This window comes from Scleropages formosus, chromosome 9 (assembly GCF_900964775.1).
Source record: "Scleropages formosus chromosome 9, fSclFor1.1, whole genome shotgun sequence".
In the NCBI taxonomy this organism is placed as follows: Eukaryota; Metazoa; Chordata; class Actinopteri; order Osteoglossiformes; family Osteoglossidae; genus Scleropages; species Scleropages formosus.
In genome coordinates this window covers 26283785-26304059 of record NC_041814.1, presented here as the reverse complement: position 1 = coordinate 26304059, position 20275 = coordinate 26283785, and the positions used below count along the sequence as shown (strand labels likewise).

Genomic DNA, 20275 nt, shown 5'->3' with positions numbered 1-20275 from the left:
TTCACAGGTCAATTAATTACTTAACGCTTATCTCTGTCTAGTTATTTATCCTTTTTAGAAGTGTAGGACAAAACCGCCCTAGGACAAAAGGGAGTTTTGTGTGGACCCCCCTCCCCCCGTTTAGCTTGTGATTATTTTTTATTAATTATGCTGCTATTATCGATTATTTTGTGGGTATAGCTTTGCACCTTTTTATTATGTGTCATTTTCAGCTGTCTACCCTGAATGTATCCTTTCCGTATTATTTATTCTCATCTAATATTAAGCTAAATGAGCTTCCAGTAGAGTGGAATGCATATTGTTATATTAACATTTTGTGTAAGACAGGTATGAAATATTAAAATATAAGAAGAAAAAACTACACCACGACTAAGTTAATATACTGGATTTTAGAATTAATTGTAGCATTTTAAAAACAGACCGGCAGTGATTTAAAACACAACAAATAATATGTTTATAAAAAGAATGAAGCAGGGTACAGTAAGTTGGCTGTAAATTTGAACCCAGAGCCCCCATCCCTATTTAATCAATATACAGGAAAAAGCCTCGGTGGAAACTAACATTTTTGTACTCATGCTGCGCTGATTTGGTCCATTAATTGCGCTCATTAGCGCTTCTAACAAGGCCGTCAAGTCCGCAGTGGGGGCCGATGTGAGCTTGTGGATTCCACTCCACCCCACTCCACCCCACTCCACCCCACCCCACTCCATTCCACTCCACTCCGTTCCATTCCGCTCCATTCCATTCCACTCATCCTCGCACTTCGACCGCAGTTACAATTTATTGAAGCGTCAGCTCTTCTAATAACTTTTAAAGGATTCGAACTTCCCAACCGTAAGGAAATGACCGAAACGATGGATCATGTCTGTTAAAAATATAATCTAGCAAGTTTTAACACTCTGACTTTTTTTCATCTAAATCTATATGAATGCGATCTTAACGTAATTAAAAATCGACAAGGTATGAGTTTTATAAACCAAAAAGATGGTAATCTGTGGCCAATAATTCTGTCTCTGATGAACCATCATTATATAATAGTAGCGCTGCTGTCTCACAGCGCCTGGGTGGTGCCATAGGACGTGGGTTCGATCCCAGCTGTGTGGAGTTTGCATGTTCTCCCTGTTCTGCGTGAGTTTTCTTCGGGTGCTCTGGTTTCCTCCCATAGTCAAAAGACATGCTGTTCAGGTTCACCCATAGTGTGTGAGTGACAGTGAGAGTGTGTGTGTGTTCCACTGATGTATGGATGAGTGACCCAGTGTAAGTAGTGTATCTAGCAGTGTAAATCACCACGGTGAATAAGCTGTGTGGGCTGATAGCACTACATAGAGTTCATTGGAAGTTGCTTTGGAGAAAAGTGTCTGATAAATAAATAAATAAATAAACAAATAAATAATACAGACACACACACATTTTCTGAACCACTTGTCCCATTCGGGGTCGCGGGGAGCCAGAGCCTAACCTGGCAACACAGGGCGTAAGGCTGGAGGGGGAACACACCCAGGACGGGACGCCAGTCCGTCGCAGGGCACCCCAAGCGGGACTCGAACCCCAGACCCACCGGAGAGCAGGATCAGTCCAACCCACTGCACTACCAAGCCCCCCTAAATAAATAAATAGAAATGTATAATAAAGCGATGGCACTAAGCATCGTTTAGCCCGCAGGACACATTTCTGTACACTGGACAGATGTTTCAGTCTATAACACATAACTTGACAGTTCATGAAAAAACTGATGTTAAGGGATTAATAATAGCATGTAGGAACGCTCTGTAATTACAGTTAAAATAACAGTCAAAAGCGCGGTAAAATGCGGCAGGAATTCGGGAGGCTTACAGTAAAATATAATAAGAATACAGGACTTAAATTCAACGCCTCATTTTCCTATGTTTGGCACCGTTAACATCATTAAAGTCCTTAAGCTGTCAAGTAAACATCCTCAGTAAGGTAAACAGCCCCGGTGGCGCCCGCGCGTAAGATAATCGAGTGAACGGCGCTCGCGCCCCCTTCGCGGTTTTGGAGGAGCGCGCGCCTCAGCATCGGCTGATTGAATTATCCCAGGTGCGAATCGCTTACACACACACACACACACACACACAGAAGTAGCAGGTGCACATCACCTGGGCTTTACCTGACACCAAATTACATATCCAAAGAGACATTTAGGCAGTACGTCGTAAATCGGGGGAAAATATCTCATAATACCGCAACAAAGTACAGAACAACTACATTATATAGAAGTAAACAAGCAAAGAAAGTCATTTCCATGAACCGCTTATCCTGGTCAGGGTCGCAGCGGTCCGGATTCTATCCCGGAATCATATAGTGTGGGGCACTGTACACTCCGGACGGTGTACCCCACCATGTGAGGACAATCTCACACACAGAAGAAATAATTTACAGCCTACCTTAAACACGTCTTTGGACTGTGGGAGGAAACAGGAGCACCCAAAAGAAACCCTCGCGATCAAGGGGCGGACACGCAAACTCCGCACAGTCAGAGTCAGATTCGAACCTACGCCGCTATAACACGAACGATGCATTATTACACTCCACTTTGACAGCTACTGTAGATCCAAATGGGAAAACAATAAAAAAGGTCTAATATTGAGTTCTTTCTTAGTGGATTATATGCAAATGAGTTGTAACGTCTCGCTTTTTAAATAGAAACAGCTGGTGGTCGGAAATCCGCGGTCTATCATAATCATTACAGCTGGGGCAGCGGGCAGTCGCTAAAGCTGCGGACTTCGACTTGCCCTGGAAGATCACAGGTTCGAATCCCCCTTCCTGTTATACTGCCTTTCACCAAGGTACTGAACTGATAGAGTAAAACTTTACCCTGTTATGTAAATAAGTAAATCACTGCAAGTCACTTTGAGAAAAAAGCGCGAGCTGAACATGTACATATAACGGTCATGAAACATCGGTATGTGTGCGGGTTTTTCTGGTGGGAAAACACATGAAGGACCTGAAGCAGCACGAGGGTGGGCTGTGTGTCTCCTGCCTCCCCCGTCCGTGTCCCAGAGATCCAATAAATTAGCCTATGATTTCATACAGAATGTGGATCTGCGTGGAAACAACATGATGTGCGGACCAAACAGTGTGTTTGTGCGAACACACACGGGCGTGGGGGGGTACAGCAGTAGCTCGGGGGGTAATTCTCAGCGTGGGCACCCTGCGCTCCAGCAGCATTTCTTTCCTTCCTGACCTTTCCCAGTTTCCTGCCCCAGTCTTATCGCTCCCAAAAACCTTACAGGGCACCGGGGACGCGCCTGAGGCCGCGCACTCTGCAGTACTTTGTTTTTACACCGTAGCTACTCTAAAAGAAGGAGGAGGAGAGTGAGCAGAGCCATTGCACAGCATCTGAGGATCCGTCCGGGACTGGAATGAATGAATGAATGAATGTACATATACACACGTGACTACACGTTCGAGTCCTGCTTGGGGTGCCTTGCGGCGGACTGGCATCCCGTCCTGCGTGTGTCCCCACCCCCTCCGGCCTTACGCCCTGTGTTACCGGGTAGGCTCCGGCTCCCCGCGACCCCGTATGGGACAAGCGGTTCAGAAAATGTGTGTGTGTGTGTGTGTGTGTATGTGTGTGTATGTAGAGAGGGGGCCATGGGGGGCACGGTGGTGCAGCGGGTTGGACCGGGTCCTGCTCTCCGGTGGGTCTGGGGTTCGAGTGCCGCTTGGGGTGCTTTGTGTCAGACTGGCGTCCTGTCCTGGGTGTTTCCCAACCCTCTCCAGCCTTACGCCCTGTTTTGCTGGGTTTGGCTCCAGCTCCCCGCGACCCCGAATGTGTGTGTGTGTGTGTGTGTGTGTGTATGGGGGCAGCTGGTAGCCTACTGATTACAGCAGCCTTTGGATCCAAAGGTCACAGGTTTTTATCCCCACCTCTGGCTGTGGTACCCTTGAGCAAGGTACTTACCCTAAACTAGTCCAGTAAAATTATCCAGCTATAAATGGATAAATACTTGTAAGCTTATAACTGTCCTAACTGTAACCTTAACATTGTACATCGCTTTGGAGAAAAGCATCTGCTACATTAATAAATGTGTGTATATAAATATATATATATATATATATATGACAGTGTGTAGGCCTATACTTACACCAGATGTGTCCAGTCCAGATGTATTTATTTAGTCGTTCTCCTTAAATTTTACCATGTTCCTCGGAAGTGGTTTAATCCACTTTGAATTTTCCATCGCCTTATCTGGCAATGTAACCTAATCTGCCCGACTGATACCTTTTTGCCCGGTAAATATTTGTAGGTCCCGTGGCCTAATAGAGCAGTAAAAAGGTGCCTTGATCATGTTTGTGAGAAGTGCTGTAAAATGGGCCTTGATGGGTTCAGCGGAGCCGCCAAAGGTTGAGGTCACCTGACGCATCACCTGCGATTTTTTTTTCCTTCTTCTTTTTTTTTTTTTTTTTTTTTTTTTTTTTTTTTTTTAATGTAATGGATAACCAGCCCCGCGAGACGCTTTGATGTCTCCGCTGCCATTGATTTCTGTTATTTAGGATATAATTAAACAGATATTCGTTTCCTGCAGACCCTCAGCTTTCTGGAAACGCAAAGACTTGTCATCCCTTATCATGATCATCCTCACCAGCAAATACATGTTCTGAACGATTGGGGAAAATAACGAGGCAAATGAAGAAATAACGAGACTGAAAGAAACTGTGAACGAAAACACATTAAAGAGGAGTAAGAGGGAGACGACGCACAAAGCAAAAATAATAAAGAAATGGTAATAAAATCGAAAATAGGCGTTATTATTATTGCGTTAATGTGGTCAATTCGTTGAAGTAGATTGCGACAAGAAGAAGAATAACAACAATAATAATAATAATAACAACAATACGTTTATTGTTATTGCTGATATTATTTATGTAATAATGCTTTTAATCGTTTGATAGCTGAAATAATAGCAAATGTGCTACATTTGAAAGTCCGACAACACATATAAAGTACAGGTTTAAAAAAATGTAACAGTTGCAGCAGGAAGCGAGACAGGTTTATTCTGTATTTAGTGTTAATTAATATATTTTATTAGACGAGGAAGTTTAAATATAAAAATGTGTGGACTTTACACTGAACAGGCAGATTGTCAGCCGAAACAGGGGCTTAAGTACTCCAAACTTTTCAGTCAGTGTATCATTTGACCAAAAAAAAACAATTAAAATGGGAAATGATTATGTAAACTGCCTTGTCGAACAGATAATACTCCGGGATTAAATTATTGTACAAACTGATATTTTTTTTCCTTTATTGCTAGGGGGTTGATGATAACGGGGTATAAGAATCCGCGGCGCCGTGGGAGAACTCCGCATTTCACACCTGCAATCCACTCCTACTTCTCTCCAATTGGTCACCTGTGGGTTTAAAGCGGGACCTTCTTCAGTGGGCTCCGCACTCATCTGCTCGGGATCAAAGGTGGACTGACCCACTCATCCTCCTCCTCCTCCTCCTCCTCCTCCTCCTCCTCCTCCTCCTCCTCATCATCATCATCATCATCATCCCTCCATCCCTCCACACATGTACTTTGACAGGAGCTTCTCCGGCTTCCACGTGGACGCGCCAAGCCTCTCCGGTGCCGCGGCGCCCCCCGGCGGCCCTTCCAGTCCCTTCTCCATGGACTCGGGATCGAACTGCTCCAGCCCGGAACCCAAAGCCGAACCCGAGACCAAGCCGTCGGAGCCCCGCGTGCGAAGGCCCTTGAACGCCTTCATCATTTGGACCAAGGAAGAGCGCCGCCGCCTGGCGCAGCTCAACCCGGACCTGGAGAACACGGACCTGAGCAAAATCCTCGGTGAGTGCAGCGATGACAGCTCCTTTGCTCATAAGGGGGTGGGGGGGCAGTGTGTGGCGCACGCGCGAACTGAAGTAAGTGCGTGAATACCGCTTGAAATAAGGCGCGGGGGCTCGTGCGCGTTCATGCGCTCGGCCCTGGTGGTGGCGCGCTGAGTTCCTCCGAAGCTATAACACTGACTGTTTTCTGAGCGTGGGTTTCCTGCCACAGTCCAAAGACAATGCTGTACAGGTTCACCATAGTGTGAGTAACAGAGAGAGTGTGTGTGTGTGTTCCACTGATGTATGGATGAGTGACCCAGCATAAGTAGTGTATCTAGCAGTGTAAGTCACCGCGGTGAATGAGGTGTGTGGGCTGGTAACACTACACACGGAGTTCACTGGAAGTCGCTTCGGCGAAAAGCGTCTGCTAAATAAATAAATGAAATGTACATGCAGTGAAAATGCACGGGCGAGCGTGTCCTCGACCGTGAACCGAGTGTGTGCCGCTGTGTCTCCGCAGGCAAAGCTTGGAAAGCCATGTCTCTGGCCGAGAAGCGGCCTTACATGCAAGAAGCGGAGCGCCTCCGCATCCAGCACACCATCGACCACCCCAACTACAAGTACCGCCCCCGCAGAAAGAAGCAGGCCAAGAAGACCACCCCGGTGCAGGCGACCGATGTGCCGTGCCCGGAAGACCCCCGTGAGCCGGGGTACCTGATCCCGGAGCAGTGCTGGCAGCAGGGCAGGCGCTACGTGCGTGGCTACGATGCAGAGACCCAGCTGTACTACACACAGGGCCCGCAGTTTGCCTTGGCCCAGCCCCCGCTGCCCCCTCCGCCCCCACCCCCACCGCAATACCCCCAAGCCGGACCCTCCGAGGGTCCCTCCCAAGGCGAGCAGAGTGGCTGGAAGGGCTGCGTGTGCCACATGTGCACAGGGACACCTCCTCTTGATCTCTATCTGGACCAGATGAAGGTGGACCTTCTCGACTTGGATGCCAGTGAGTTTGAGCAGTACCTCGGGAATGAGGCCCAGTCGGAGTCTGCCGACACCGTCCACCACATGGCTGCCACATACAGGCAGTTTTCATCACTGTCATGAGTTATTTCCTTATGTTGTCCCCCCCCCCCTTTTATGTTGTGCTATTTATTTAAATTATTAAACTTATGAAACCTGTTTGACAGTAAATTAATCTCTGGCCTCTTTTCACAATATGGCAGTATCAATAAATAATTTTGACAAGAGTTGGCCAGTGGTGTGATTTGTAGCCCTAAAATAAAATGTAGTAACTATAATGAAATATTGTGCTAAAGACTAACTCTACCTGTCTTCATTGTGCAGAGGTTTGATTATCTGTGCTGGTTTGATGAAATAATATTTACATATACAGTCACACTAATTCATAGTTGATAATGTTGGAGTGTACTTTTTACATGTTTACTATTCACTCTGTTGTATTACTGCTTGCTTTTATTACGATGAGCATGATTTATTTTTAATTATTCTTTATTACATTCTCATATCTGCGTGCGCTTCTTCTGTTGTTCCTGTGATACGGCCTGCTGTAGAGAGTTCTAGAACACGAAACACCTGTAATGTGGTACTTTTCCACAGCACTAGGGCAAGGAAGCTAAAAGAGCATTTTGATAGCAAGCGCAATACTGCATCATTCTCAGCTTCCCTGTGCCTTGTTATTGAAACTCCGAAGAACCTGCGATTGGAAAAAAAAAAAAAAAAACAAGAAAAAAGATCAATTCCAGCAGAAAGAACAGGTATAGTTCTTTTGAGGCCCTGTGAAACTAGCCTTTAAAGTGATCTCCCGCAGGATTTTTCGCAGTCACTCAGCGCAATTTCCAAATGATTACAAATGTTTATTGGCTGTGTCAACAGTTGTGCTCTACGGTGGGCCGTTGTTGAACTGAGTGCCCACCTATTGGCACAGGCTGCGATATTGTTTCATCCAAGTGAACTCCATCTTCCTTGGCCAGAGCAGAGGGACACAGGGTGGGTTCCCACTCTTCCTGTTTCAATTTTAAACATCTCACAAGCCTTCTAAAAATACGGTAAATATTGAAATGTCTGCCTGGCTTCGATTCTTCTGGCAGCTCACGGTCGGCTCTTCTTTGGGCGCAACGTTATTTTCCTGTCCTGTGCGCACTAGGGCCCACTATCTCGTAGGCCACGACTCGTCCCGCGGGCACCGGGCCGATTGTCCGAGCCAAGCGCTGACGGCTCAAATTAAACAAATTAAAGCCGTGTATTTATATATCAACAGGCAGCCTAAACAACCCGCAGTCACTCATCGTGTCCTCCATCCAAATGTTTTGCTTTCAGACAGCGCTTGGTTAATGAGAGGCTGTGCGGGGAAATAATGAAACAAGGAGAGCTCGACTTGGCTAATTGTGGGAGGAAGGGCTGGCGGGTGGCCAGGGGCGGTGCACTAGTGACTTCTGCTGGGATAGAATAAGAGTTCTCAGTTCTGGCCCCGTTGCGGTGGAACGACCTCCCCTTGTCACTCAGAACTGCTGAATCTCTGTTCACATTTAGAAAGGATCTGAAAACTCACCTCTTCCAGACTCACTTTGCCCATGATCTCTTAAGTTCATGTAAGGTGTAAATGTTCATGATCTAGAACTTAAAGTTCATATCCAGATAAACCTTCACACGGCTACTGCTGTAATATAACCTAAATGTTTATATGAATCTCAAAAAAAAAATTACTAGGAAAGTCATCAGGAATCGTGGATATTCTGAAAGCTTTATGCAGCTACTCATGTGATGAACATTGGTTCATGTGGTGAAAGAAACAAACTGACTGTACTTAAGAATCACACATCTGCAACTATGTCCCTCTTTTTCCTAATGTAATACAGAAATTATATTTTCTATGAGATGTACGTCGCTTTGGTGAAAAGTGTCTGCTAAATGAATAGATTTAAATGTAAGAGAGGGCAGGGCGATGGAGTGGAGTGCCGAGGGGGTGGGCTGGAACCCTGGCTACACGATTCTCTCAAGCGCAGAGGCCAAACTCACAAATGCGTAACCATAATGTGCTTCGTTCATCTCATGCTTTCGTAACCCTTGGCCCGTGTTTTAGCCAAATTTGCCCCATGTACAACTTTGATTTGCCCTGAATATTTTTTCTCTCACCTTGACTTCCACAGCTGGTATAAATTCCAAGAAGAATCGGAGAACCTGAGATAACAACGAGGGAACGAGTTGGTTAAAGGATATAGCTCAACACGAGTTACTCCTCCTGCTGTAGTACTTACCCTAACATTGCTCCAGTAAAAATCACCCTGATGCATAAATGGGTAAATAATTGCATTTTGCGTAGCACTGCAAGCTGTTTTGGAGAGGAGCATCAGCTAAATTAACAAATTTAAATGTGGCTCCAAGCAAGAGCAAAGATTGTCCGATAAAGTCATGTAGAATCGTATCTCCCATTTAATTCAAGGCACTATCCATAAGCACAGGTAGAGTACAACTCCGTAAAACCCGTCATGTTTCCAAATTGTGTTGTTCGTCATCAGTTCCTCTACGCTATTAAAAAATATTTAGCAGGATTTGTCCACAGGCCCCGTGTCAGGTCAAATGCTGAAACTCAAGTGTAAACAACATTTTTCGATTTCCTCTCTTCCACAGCATAAGAAAACGTAATAAGTGTACTTTGTTGTTCCCTTTTAGCAGGGACTGAAGGGTGCACTTCGTAAAATAATCGTACGATTCGTAGGAATGAGGAAAGTTATTGTTTGTAATCAGTGTTTTCCAGGAATATTAAAATATGGAATTTGAAAAAAATTGATTTCTCCTCAGCAGGATGTTTCCTGAATCTACAAATAGGATTGTGTTTGTTTGAATTCCGCATTCTTTGGATATTTTCAGCTGTTCAAAGCCATTGTCATATTTCAGCTTCAGCACTCGAGCCATTAATTATTTCCAGTTGGTCTCATGCTGAACGACCTGAGATATTTGATCACAGAGTGAAGGGTCATGATCAATTCCCTACTCCGAAGAGTGCATCAACAGTAAACATGGTAAAATGCAATGAAACCGATGACCTTGCAAAGTCCCTTGATAAACATGACAAAGCAAATCATTGGCTTGATTGGCTTAACCATGATCTGTGTTGATGTCATCATGTACCGCGTTACCTGGTCTACCACAATAGGGGCATAGCGAGAGAAAGGGGGATTAAAGGGATAGATTTTCAATGAAAATATGTCTTTTTGTGTATGAAACACCCAAAATATGACATCCAATTTTACTTCCTTGTTCCTTTCAGGCTTTTTCCAACTAATATTAACTAAAACCTTCTGTAATTTTTCACAAAATCCCACAATATAAATCCCTCAAATGGAATCTTCTTCAGTTTTTAGCCCTTTGTACCTGATCAATAAACCAAGTCTCCTTCTCCTCCTCAAGGTTATTGGTTCATCTGACACTGTTTGCTCAGTCATTTCCACACATGATGGTTTTTTTGCTTTGGTGAAATATCGATCATAGCTTATTGTCACAACATGGATAACTTGAGTGCTATTCTTTGACATTCCTGACATTCCTCTCAAACCCGATGAAAGCCATTAATCATCAGCATCTTGGAGAAACAATTCAGCGTTGGGGCGTGATAACATCGGACGGCGCTATTTAAATAGGCACTTTGCTGAGACCCCTCTGCTGAACTTCTTCCGATTGCGTGCAGCAGGATCTTGTCACCTCATCAGCGGGCAGCTCACTGCTGGGACACGGGACACTTCGCTGGGCAGCATCGGTCAGTCCGCTGGAGTCTTTGGTCTCACATGGCTCAGGTGCTTAAGAGTTTCTTAAGGTATAGATCTGATCTGATCTGATCTGATGACATCCAGGGGACCCCCAGTGCACTCTGGGAGAAATGGAGCATATCTAGGAAGGAGGGGGTACAAGGGCTTGAGTGATAAAAGTTAGCGATCGTTACCAGAACGAGGTGAACGAGACATAAGCTCATTAGGGACACATAGGGATACTCCCTTATATAGGAACACCTGGTTGTGTAGTGGTTAGAGCTGCTGCCCTTGGATTAGAAGGTCACAAGTTCTATTCCTGCCTCCTGCTATAGTACCCTTGAGTAAAGTGCTTACCCTAAGTTGCTCCACTAAAAATTACCCAGCTGTATAAATGAGTACATAATTATAACCTCAACATTTTCAGTCACTTTTTGAATAAAAGCATCAGCTAAATGAGTAAATTAAGATGAGTAGGAGAAAAAAGTTGTTAAGATATTATTTATCAGATCCTTTTCTTCAGTGTTAAAACATTTACAACTATTTATACATTTATGGGGGGGGGGGGGGTAATTTCATTGGAGCAATTTTTTGGGTAAGTACCTTGCTGAAGGGTACTGCAGCTGGAGAAAAGGCTCAAACCTGCAACCTTTAGGTCCAAAGCCAGCAGCTTAAACCCCTATGCTACTCACCACCCCACCTACACAATACCTGCCTCCAAAGTAACTTGTGTTAACTTTGTATACTAGTCCACTTACAGTGATTTACCCATTTATACAGCTAGGTAATTATTACTGTATTAGTATTATCAATTCAAGTTAGTACCTTGATCAAGGGCACTACAGCACGAGGAGGAATTTGAATGCAGGTGTGTGGAAGGTGACAACCCTAACCACTACGCCTCCTGCTGGCCTTTCAATGAAAGTTAAGTTGTGTGAGCTGGTTAAAGTGGACATGTCTACTTAGAGACTATGTCCTACAGTCCTGAAGCAGCACAAAACATTAAAAAAATCCAGTAGCATTTGCCTGGAAAGAAAGGAAGGGACATATCTGTCCTTTGTTAAGTCAGATCTATTTGCTGAAAGACAATAAAACATGAAAAACAATGTGCTAGTGTACATTTATTCCTGCAGGAAATGCAATGGGCCTTTACAACAGCCTTAGTTTAGCAGAGGCGGGTCGGGGGGGCTCTTGAAACGTGACCTCATCTGTTTCCTGCAAAAAAAAAGCCTTAGGAAACGTCTGCACAATCCACACCTTCACTTAATTACGTGTTTATTGACTTTTATGTAGAGTCCAGTCGGACTTGGACAACATCGCGAAAGAATACATTCAAGTACGGAATATTCATGGGTGGCTACATCTGTCGTTTCCATGGCGATTGCCTACCTACCGTCTTTTACAGCAACAATGGATGCAGAAGAGGATAGAAGTACATTTATTCATTTAGTTGATGATTTTCTTCAAATTGGTTTAAGGAGTTAAACGCTTTACACTGGGTAATTCTTACTGCAGCAGCTCAGGGTCAGTGCCGTGTTCAATGGTACAACGTCAGAGAGGGGGATTCAAACCGGCAACCTCCAAGTACAAAGGGCATGATTAATCGTTAGAACGTTTGCTGCTCCCGAAAGGAAGCACAAATTTTAGTGTATTTATTAGATTTGTTGTTCAATGTGTTTCAGCAGCTATTGGCACAGTGGAGCAGCAGGTAGCACTGGTGTCTCACGTGTACGCACTGGTACAGTGTGACTGGACAGGAGTTTAGTCACCATGTGCTTTACGAGGGTTTCCTCCCACAATCAAAGACACGTGTTTCAGGTGAACAAGTGACTTGGAATTGCACTCTATGACATGGTGGCACGGTGGGTATTGCTACTGTCTCACAGTGCCTAGGTGGTGTGAGAGAATGTGGGTTCGATCCCTGCCAAGTCTGTGTGGAGCTTGCATGTTCTCCGTGTGTCTGTGTGGGTTTCCTCTGGGTGCTCTGGTTTCCTGCCACAGTCAAAAGACATGCTGTTCAGGTTCACCCATAGTGTGTGAGTGACAATGAGAGTGTGTGTGTGTGTTCCACTGATGTATGGATGAGTGATCCATTGTAAGTAGTGTCTCCAGCAGTGTAAGTCACAACAGTGAGTAAGGTGTGTGGGCTGGTAACACTACAGAGAGTGTTGGAAATTGCTTTGGAGAAAAGTGTCTGATAAATAAATGTAAAATGTAAGTAGCAATAACCACTTGAGCCACTAGGTGGAGCAGCAGTTAAGGACTTTGGCTAAAGAGATACTGGAGAAAGAGGGGTGCACTTACTCCTGTCTGAGCTGGGCTGCCATCCTATAATGCTTCAGCAAAACATCAAAATGTACAAGACGGACAGGAATGAACCGATGAAGTTGTTTTGAATGAAAGTGCAGATGCAGTGAAACAATGAGTGCCGAGTCGCGTTGTCTTTGCGTGTGCTTGTTTTCCCGCTCGTCGGGGATATCGCCAGCATTCAGTGTCATAGCTTCCCTTGAGGGAGAGTTGTTAATACTCTGCTTGCTTGTGAGCACGCCACCCTGGTGGTCATGTGACCTCCGGGAGCTCTATTAAAATCAAAGAGCGTTCAAGAGGTTCGCGAAAGGGGCCGATGCACTGGGACCGGAGGGGGTTCGAGCGCTGAGGTAATGTTTTTTTCCTCGGAGCCATGCGCCATCTCCTCTGGAAAGAACGTCAGCCCTCATCCTGTGCGTCCGGCAAGGGGGCCGTGAGTCACTGTTGACGAGCCGACGCGGCGCAGATTGTCCCTCGGACACTCACTTAATGGTTCTAGCAGGCTGCCGGTCTTTCGAACCATCTTGCATAACAACCCCCGCCCCCCCCAACGGTCTTCTCCCCACCTTCCGTGAGCCGACCTGCATGGTCATCGGCGTTTTCTCCAAACAAACGCCCCTCAGTTTTCGGTGAGCCGCCTCAACGGCAGCTCTCGGAGACATTCCAGTGACGTCACGGGATTTCCCTTCGCACCCGCAGCCGGCCTTTGATGTCCCTGTTGTCCGCACCTGAGGCCGAGCTCGGCTCTCGGAGACGGCCGAGTCTGAGCGGTTTCAACGCGGCGTGGTCCCATCGCCGCTTTTCCATACAATGGCTGCCCTCGAGACCCCCGCTAGGAAACAGCCCCCCCCACCCATATTCCCATCAGCCCCCAGCGGCAGACGCTTGTCAGTTGTTTTATAGCCACGGGGCTTTAACACCTGCGCTATCAAGCCCAGCTAAGTAAACCCCGGGCGCTAGAGATTTCAGACTCAGCAGCGGCTGCTCCGCATTCCTGTCGGCCCCCTGTACGCAGCAGCGTAAAGCCCCCGTTTGATCAGCTCAAAGAACAATCGCTGGACCTGACCCCCCCCAACATCCAACTGTCCAGAGTCTAAACAGATCCAGTTTCACCTCCCACTTTTTACCCCAGTAACTCACATTCATTTCATTATTCGTTCATCTGCCACTTTTTTCCAGAGCGACTCACCATTTCGAGCTGCATACACTGATTTGCCTCTTTCTACATCAGGGTAGACGGGGGTGCGGTGGTGCAGTGGTGCAGTGGGTTGGACCGCAGTCCTGCTCTTCGGTGGGTCTGGGGTTCAAGTCCCGCTTGGGGTGCCTTGTGGCGGACTGGCGTCCTGTCCTGGGTGTGTCCCCTCCCCCTCTAGCCTTACGCCCTGTGTTGCCGGGTTAGGCTCCGGTTCCCCGTGACCCCGTAAGGGACGAGCGGTTCTGAAAGTGTGTGTGTGTGTGTGTGTGTGTGTGTGTGTGTGTACGTACATCAGGGTAAATTTTACTGCATCAATTCAGGGCAAGTACATTGCTCAAGGGTACAACAGCAAGAGATGGGATTCGAACTTGGGTCCTTTTGAGTACATGGCCCCAGCTCTCACCACTACACCACCTGCTGGCGGTTGACAGTTAATCGGAGAGTTTGCATACGTGTGTCCGGTTGTGGTAAATTCTCGCAACGCACTGCACCACACTCAAATGTTAACTTCTTGTTTGTTGACACGGTTGCCTAAGGCGATGTACACTGTTAGGTTGGAGTATTGTGTCACTTGCGGTGATTTACCCTTTTGTAGGGTAGGGGTATTGCCACATGGTGAGCGCTCCCATCACTACCCTGGTAGGGAGTGGGTGAGGAAGTAGTTAACCATTGTCTTCGAACCCGTGTGCAAAACACACTGAACTCCTATGCAAAGTGAATTTACAACGCTGTCGGATTTTACCTGTATCATTTCACGGTAAATACCTTGATCAGGAATTCTAGAGTAGTGGAATTCGAGCAGAATTCTTCAAGCTCTAACGATTACCCCCCCGCTGTTGGATTCCAGTTACGACGACCAGCGTCCCCTTCGTTTAACACGTGTTGCACGTCTGCATAAGAGAGCTGTGGGCAACAGCACTTAGAAATTAAATATAAAAGAAAAATCAAATCCATTTATTCAGCAGGAGGAAATGAGGTCAAGTAGCTGCTTGACGGCTCAGCAACTCCTGGGACTTGACCCTACAACCATTTGTTAGAGAGCGGCGCAGCTTCTCAACCTCCACTCTTCTTGCTGGTCCTAAATCTTAAAACGGGCGACCCTGACGGTACTTTTTGTACTGTGATTGTACTTTTCTGTACCCTGTTGTCCCTCTCTCTTGTCCATGTGTAGGAAGTCGGTGCAGCTCCTAGATGGTGATAATAAGGTACGGGGGGGGGTGAGGTCAGCACGTCCGCTTCGATAGAAGATGATCCCCATGATGGAGATGAGCCTTTGGCCCGAGGGGCGCGGGGGGGGGTGCTGCTCCGAGGCGACTCCTCGCCGGTGTTCCCCGGGCTGCAGGACGTGCCCTCACTTCCCATGATCTGAAGGGGCAGCGAGAAGGTCCTGCGTGTCCACCTTTATTTGCGCAGTGTTTATAAAGTCCTCGCTCTATCAGCGGCCGGCAATGCTTGTTATTCTTCCTGTGGTGTTTGTCGGCCCACAGCTGCGTGGTCGCATTTTTTTCACATTTATTTTTATTTTTTTGTTTTTTTTTCGTGTTTTTTTTTTTCTTTTTTTTTTTTTGCAGCAACACAGGAAAGCCAATCTGGAAAACTTCTCCTTGTATGTCATCGGTGATGGCCCAGCCACTGCCAGGTCCCTGGGGTGGCATTTGGTTTGTGGGCTACCGGTGTTAATGGAGGAGGGGGGGTCCCGAACGGACCCCCCAACCCGAGGGATCGTGCAGTGGGCTCCGCTCAAGGCCTCGGGTCCATTATTCGGGCCCCGGTGCGTCCGACTGCTCCCCGTCCACCTTCTTCCTGTGGATAAACATACGAGGAAACGATCCGCCCTGAGGTGGTGACCCCCCCCCCCCCCCAAAGGGGGAGCCCGGCGCTTTCCGAGTGCCCCTTGTTTTCTCAGCGAGCCTTCAGAAAATTCGAGGCCGAGATTTGCACGCGGATCTCCAAATTATTACCGTTTCCATCTGAAATCGGCATCAAGAACACTGTGTTTACACTTGGAGTGCTGGAGACCCGCCAGCCCCCCCCCCCCGCCGCAAACGCTGTCGCACGAACGCCGTTGACACTTCCACTCAAGTTTGAGCACACTTGCTGGAAGCAACTTTTTCTAATCTTCAGCCTTTGGTGAACAACACTGAGCGGGAAATAAGGTACCTCGCCTTCCCAGCTCTTCTTTACCAGGTCCCAGAGACGCAAGAGACTTGTCTGTTGCTCCTCTTTTGCTCTTCTGTCCAGGTCCCCCCATACAGGTGGACCAGGTGGACTCACACTTAGGGCTAATACTCTAAGTTTTAAGGACCTGTGATGGATGGACTTGTGTGCCATCCACAGGGTACCCTGACCCACACCATATGCTTGCTGGATAGGCTCTGGACTGCCATGACCCAAGACTTGCTGATGATGGCTGGATGGATGGATGGATGGAAAGTGAAGTGCCTTCAAAGATCAGTGATCAATCCTAACTGCTCTTAACAAATTTACAGATATATACACTTGGAGGACACAGTTAAGGACACGGCCTTCTAGAATCAAATGATACTCTTAGATCCAGAAGAGGGTCCCCATTCTACCTCTGAGAAGTATAACAAGCTCACTAATGTTTCAAATTGTTTTACCAGTCATAGGTTCTCTTGGAGGAAAAAAAATAAATGTTGTCATGGAAACAAAACAATAACAATTCCCAAATCTGAGAATTTCAGAGAAACTGCACGTTGCTGCAGCCGATGAAGTCCTCAGGCAGGTTTCATCGCGGGGCTTGGCACGCCAGTGGTGCCACGGTTCTTTCTCAAGGTGTGCCCTCCTCTCCCCGCGGACCCCCCGTTCCCATGAAAAGAAGGAGAAATTTCTGGAGAACTCCGGGGGATTGGGAATGACATAACGGGCCAGCCTCCCATTGTATGTCTGAGTTTACAGAGCACGTGAGAACAAGGACAGTAAGCCCCTCCGCTGGAATACAATGGGCTCATATTTATTTATTGCTTAGCGTGGCCCAGGGAGGGGCACCTAGGGCTGATAGTGGCGCAAGGCTTAAGAGATGATGGGGGGAAGGTTCTACCCTCCACAAACCCACCTGGGATAAATCCTCCAGCTCTCAGCCCCCAAAGAAACCCAAACCTCATCCGGTAACTCAAGGTGACCACCTCGATCATTTCTTCGAATTTAGCCAACCGACCATTTACAGAGCATGTGGTCAACATTATTATTGCTCTTTGACCTGTGATCCATGAAGAACTTAGAAGATATAAAAGTTTTTATTGAAATGTGTAAACCTTTCTCTCTCTGTTGTTTTCTTTCCCTTATTGCTCTCGCCCCCCTCCGCCCACCCAGTACTAATGACTGACAGCCAAATTATTAACGAGTAATTCTGAAATGACTTTCTTCCCTCCAGAAAAACAAGTTGTGGGAAAGCAGCAGGGACCCAGGCTCACCAGAGGAGGGAGCTCTTCAAACTCCCGAAACACTTCTGCTTCCGAGCTCCGACGATCGTTATGTCGCCACTCTCCTTCCCTTTCGGTGGAATTGCACATAAAATACAACATATTGATATAAAATGTTAAGGACGATTACAAGTCACGGGGGAACGGCTACTCCACTACACCTCCCGTCTTGAAGTCCATTACGCTTGATAATAACTGATATATGTTTCACCGATCTTTTTCCCATGAGGACTTAAATGCAGAGAGATATAATATATACAGACATTAATACACACACACACATTTTCAGAACCGCTTGTCCCAGATGGGGTCGCGGGGAACCGGAGCCTAACCGGCAACACAGGGCGTAAGGCCGGAGGGGGAGGGGACACACCCAGGACGGGACGCCAGTCCATCGCAAGGCACCCCAAGCGGGACTTGAACCCCAGACCCACTGGAGAGCAGGACCCGGTCCAACCCACTGCGCCACCGCACCCCACAGACATTAATATTTTCAAGGAAAAGGAGGAGCTGTCATGATTACGGTAATATAGGGCAATGTTGTCCCAACCTGTCAAAATACCAACACTTCACATTGTTCTCAAAAAACACCTGTTGCACAGATATCGGTGAAGAGCCATCGTCAGCCTGGGCTGGAGATCCAGAAGATGCAGCAGAGCTTGTCATCGTTATTCCAAACCTTTATGACCCGCTGCAAGTTCTCGGCACACGGCTGGGGTTCGATGTGTGACTGTCACATCCCAGCTGCCTGTTCTGTATGTGTGGTGGAACTCAGCTCTGTTCCAGGTGTGGTGAGAACTCAAACACCTCTATTGGCGCTGGCATGGGGGGGGTGGTCCTACCCCTTTACACCCAAAGTTTTCAAAAAAGATTTTTATAATTTTTTTTGTGTCAGTTCTCATGTCATTCTTCACCTTTCCAGGCAGAGAAACACACCCCGCAGTAATACGTGCTGGAGTAATAAAGTAGTATCGACTGCCACGTGCCCTCAGCCATGCATCCTCCAATCGCACAGAGCTTGGGGAACATGTGTGTATCTCCCAGTGAGTGAAAAATACTGCACATTGCCAGCCTTTCATTTTTGTCCACTGTAGACGACATTTATTTTTTAAGCATATCTCCAGACCTGTACATGTTACAGTGCTGGGTCCAAAAGTGCTTTACAGAGGACATGCTATGGGTTTAATTTATGTCACATGTTCCTTGGGTGGGGCTGAACAACCTCCTAGATATCACAGAAATATGTACAAAAATGGTTTTGCTGGGTCTCAGGAGGATATACACTGACAACTGAACTGAGAGTAGTGAATGAATGAATGAATGAATGAATGAATGAATGAATGAGCGAGCGAGCGAGCGAACGAATGGACGAACGGACGCTGGTCTGTGACCTACATGTGAGATGCCCAAAGCGATCCAAAATTAATTTTGTATGAGAGGTATTACGTGACCCTTATTTACAGGTTTGCGTTGATTGTTTGAAACGGGAGAGGTGGACGTGGAGTGGAGGCTCCTCCGAGCGCAATCCTCCAATCGCAGCGGTGGGCCTCGGAGATTAACGAAAAACCCCAGATTAAATTCTCAAAATAGAGAAATCCTTTTCAGACGAACGCGTGAGATTAGGGAGGGAGAGTTGAGGATAGCAAGCGGGTTGTGCTGCGAAACGGGGGTGTTGCATTCTCACCTGTTCACACCGAGCCAGGCAACGGACCTACAGGACCTGATCGCTTGCTGCACTCCAACCAGACTGCTCTGCTCCTCTAGCTCTGGCTGCTTGGTGGTCCCACGTGCAACAGGTCCAAAATGAGAAGCCTGAATGTTCTCGGTTCTGGATCCAGCGTGGTGGAGTGAGTGCCCTCTGTTCCTCGGAACTGTCGAATCCCTCTCAGCAATCAAGAAGGGTCTCAAAACACATCTCTTTCAGAACCAGCTCTTTTCTGATCTCCTATCTACTCCACAAATTTGCATGATGTCATCTGTCACCATTACCTTTGGATTTCCTACCAATTCGATACGATGCTACCCTCATCGGCGGTGGAATCGGACAAACTGGTTGTACATCGAGAATCAATCGTCTGCATCCAGACCAGTCCACCTGTTGGTGAAATGTACTTTTGCACGTTACCTTGGAGGAAAGCGTCTGCTAAGTGAAAAAATGTAAATGTAAATATAGCCAACAACCCCTTTTAAGGACACCCCGAACGCTGCCCCCCACAACTGTGCTTATTACCTAACGTCAATGTTTAGGTCACAGGTCATCTGGGGGAAAAGCATCCATGAAAAACATTACATGGCACTTCCACGTCATTAATCTTCATATTCATTAAATGCGAGAGTAAAGAATAGGCTGCTAGAAACAAGACGATGCCAAGAGTTTGGCAAAGCGGGGAAACAGGTGTCCGCTGGCGTTCGGCCATTTACAAATACATGGACCTCTCAGACCAAATATAGTCATCCTGCCACTTCCTGTTGCTCACGCGGTTCCCAGTAAGTTCCCCGCCAAGGGCGAGAGCTCGCGAAAGGGAACGTGGCGCCGCGCACATGCAGCTGCTCGGGTCCGAACGCAAAAAACGAGAGGTCGGGTCACGTCAGACCAAACCCCCTCGTTACAAGGGAAACGAGCGGCACGGGTGCGAGAGAGGCGACCGAGAGTTCGACTGCCCCGCTTGGTCCCCCAGCCCCAGGGCCACCTTCCCCCACCTGCAGCTGTAGCCCCTCCACTCAAGCCTGATAGCTCTTCCTTCCTGGCTGCTCACGGCTTCCTGCTCCCGACCTTATC

At 47.0% G+C, this 20275-nt stretch overlaps 1 protein-coding gene across 1 annotated transcript; it reads left to right on the top strand.

Annotated features, from left to right (window-relative positions):
• The first annotated feature begins 5275 nt into the window (after positions 1-5275).
• Positions 5276-6892, top strand: sox32 (SRY-box transcription factor 32). Its single transcript, XM_029254857.1, has 3 exons — positions 5276-5434; positions 5551-5810; positions 6312-6892. Exons 2-3 carry the CDS (start codon positions 5633-5635, stop codon positions 6890-6892), a joined length of 759 nt encoding a protein of 252 aa, XP_029110690.1. The 5' UTR covers positions 5276-5434; positions 5551-5632.
• Positions 6893-20275: the final 13383 nt, after the last annotated feature.

What these genes read in the sequence shown, in the direction of transcription:
- sox32 (XM_029254857.1), top strand. Translation starts at nt 5,633, where the DNA reads ATGGACTCGGGATCGAACTGCTCCAGCCCGGAACCCAAAGCCGAACCC. An exon ending in GGACCTGAGCAAAATCCTCG is followed by an intron (nt 5,811 to 6,311) that starts GTGAGTGCAGCG and finishes GTGTCTCCGCAG; the next exon opens with GCAAAGCTTGGAAAGCCATG.